Genomic DNA, 1,772 nt, shown 5'->3' with positions numbered 1-1,772 from the left:
CAAAGTTGGTTTTCAGAAACAAGTAAGATGATTCAGGGGTAATCACAAGGAACAAGGCAAGACTTGTTGCTAAAGGATACAAAATAAGGGATAGACTATGATGAGACTTTCACACCAGTAGCAAGGTTAGAAGTTGTGAGACTTTTACTGGCCTTTGCATGCATGAACGATTTCAAGCTACTCCAAATGGATGTGAAGAGTGCTTTTCTAAATGGAATTGTAAATGAGGAAATCTTTGTAACGCAACCACCCGGGTTTGAAGACCATCTATATCTAAGCCATGTATACAAGTTGAAGAAAGCCTTGTATGGTCTCAAGCAAGCACCTAAATAGTGGTATGAAAGGTTAAGTAACTTTCTTCTATCTCACAACTATGAAAAAGGGAAAATTGACAAAACACTTTTCATTAAAAAATCTAATTCTGTTGTCATCTTAGTCCAAATATATGTTAATGATATTATTTTTGGATCTACTAATGATAAATTGTGTGAAGAATTTGTGACAGCAATGCAGGGGGAGTTTGAGATGTCAATGATGGGGAAACTCTCCTTCTTTCTTGGACTACAGATCAAACAAACCAAAGAGGGCATCTTCTTGTGTCAATCTAAGTATTGCAAAGAGAATCTCAAAAAGTTTGAGATGGAGAACTGTAAAGTTGCAACAACACCCATGTCTACAAACTGTAACATGAGTGCTGGTGAAGCTGGAACAATAGTGGACCAAACTAAATACAGGGGGTTTATTAGTTCCTTACTTTATCTCACTACAAGTAGACCTGATATTATGTTTGTTGTTTGTCTTTGTGCAAGATTTCAATCCAGTCCAAGGGAATCTCACTTTAAAGCTGCCAAGAGAATCCTGAAATATCTAAAAGGAACAACATTTGTGGGTTTATGGTATCCTTCACACTCTCATGTACATTTAGTTGGATACTCTGATTCTAATTTTGTAGGATGTAAATTGGATAGAAAGAGCACAAGTGGGACATGTCATCCACTTGGTTCAAGTCTTATATCCTGGCACAGTAAAAAGCAAGCTTGTGTAGCTTTATCAACTGCTGAAGCTAAGTACATAACTGCAGGGAGTTTCTATGCTTAGATTTTATGGATCAAGCAAAAGCTGGAGGACTTTGGGTTGAAAGTCAGTAAGGTTCCTTTATTTTGTGACAAAACAAGTGCAATAAACCTCACAAAAAATCAAGTTCAGCACTCCAGAACCAAACACATTAAGATTCGACATCACTTTATTCGTGATCATGTTAGTAATGGTGACTGTGAGGTCCAATTCATTTCCACTAAAAGACAGCTTGCAGACATCTTCACCAAACCCTTATCCAAGGACAACTTTTTCTCATTAAGAAATGAGTTAGGAATCATTGTTTTATATGCCTTACCTTAATAAATGTTGTTTTTTATCCTTCTTTCACTATATTCGTGAAGACAAATAGGGGGAGAATTGTGTTTTTGATTACTTTGGGTTGTAATGTTCCTATTTTCGCATTTGTTTTTCTTGCACATTGTTTGAACATTGCCCTAACTGGTTTTAAGTTATTGTTATAAACTCTGGTAGATTCGTAACCGGTTATTCATGCGAAATAACCAATTGTTTTTTCTGTTGTTGCACCTATGCATGTGTAACTGGTTTTTCACATTGATTTGGTTGATGTTCCTCTTTGGAAATCACCTAGTGGAAACTAGTTTGTGGTGCCTGATTGATCTGGGATAGATTATCCTGCGCTTCTACATCTGTTTGTGATTGCAGGTTGTGCCAAA

General features: G+C 36.5%; 1 protein-coding gene across 1 annotated transcript; it reads left to right on the top strand.

The window, feature by feature from the left end:
* The first annotated feature begins 507 nt into the window (after window positions 1–507).
* On the top strand, window positions 508–1,098 carry LOC137834095 (uncharacterized mitochondrial protein AtMg00810-like). Its single transcript, XM_068642160.1, has one exon. It carries the CDS (start codon window positions 508–510, stop codon window positions 1,096–1,098), a length of 591 nt encoding a protein of 196 aa, XP_068498261.1.
* Window positions 1,099–1,772: the final 674 nt, after the last annotated feature.

The sequence above is a fragment of the Phaseolus vulgaris genome, chromosome 5 (genome assembly GCF_000499845.2).
Source record: "Phaseolus vulgaris cultivar G19833 chromosome 5, P. vulgaris v2.0, whole genome shotgun sequence".
NCBI lineage: Eukaryota > Viridiplantae > Streptophyta > Magnoliopsida > Fabales > Fabaceae > Phaseolus > Phaseolus vulgaris.
Note: the sequence above shows the minus strand (reverse complement) of the source record. Positions and strands in the feature narration are given on the sequence as shown.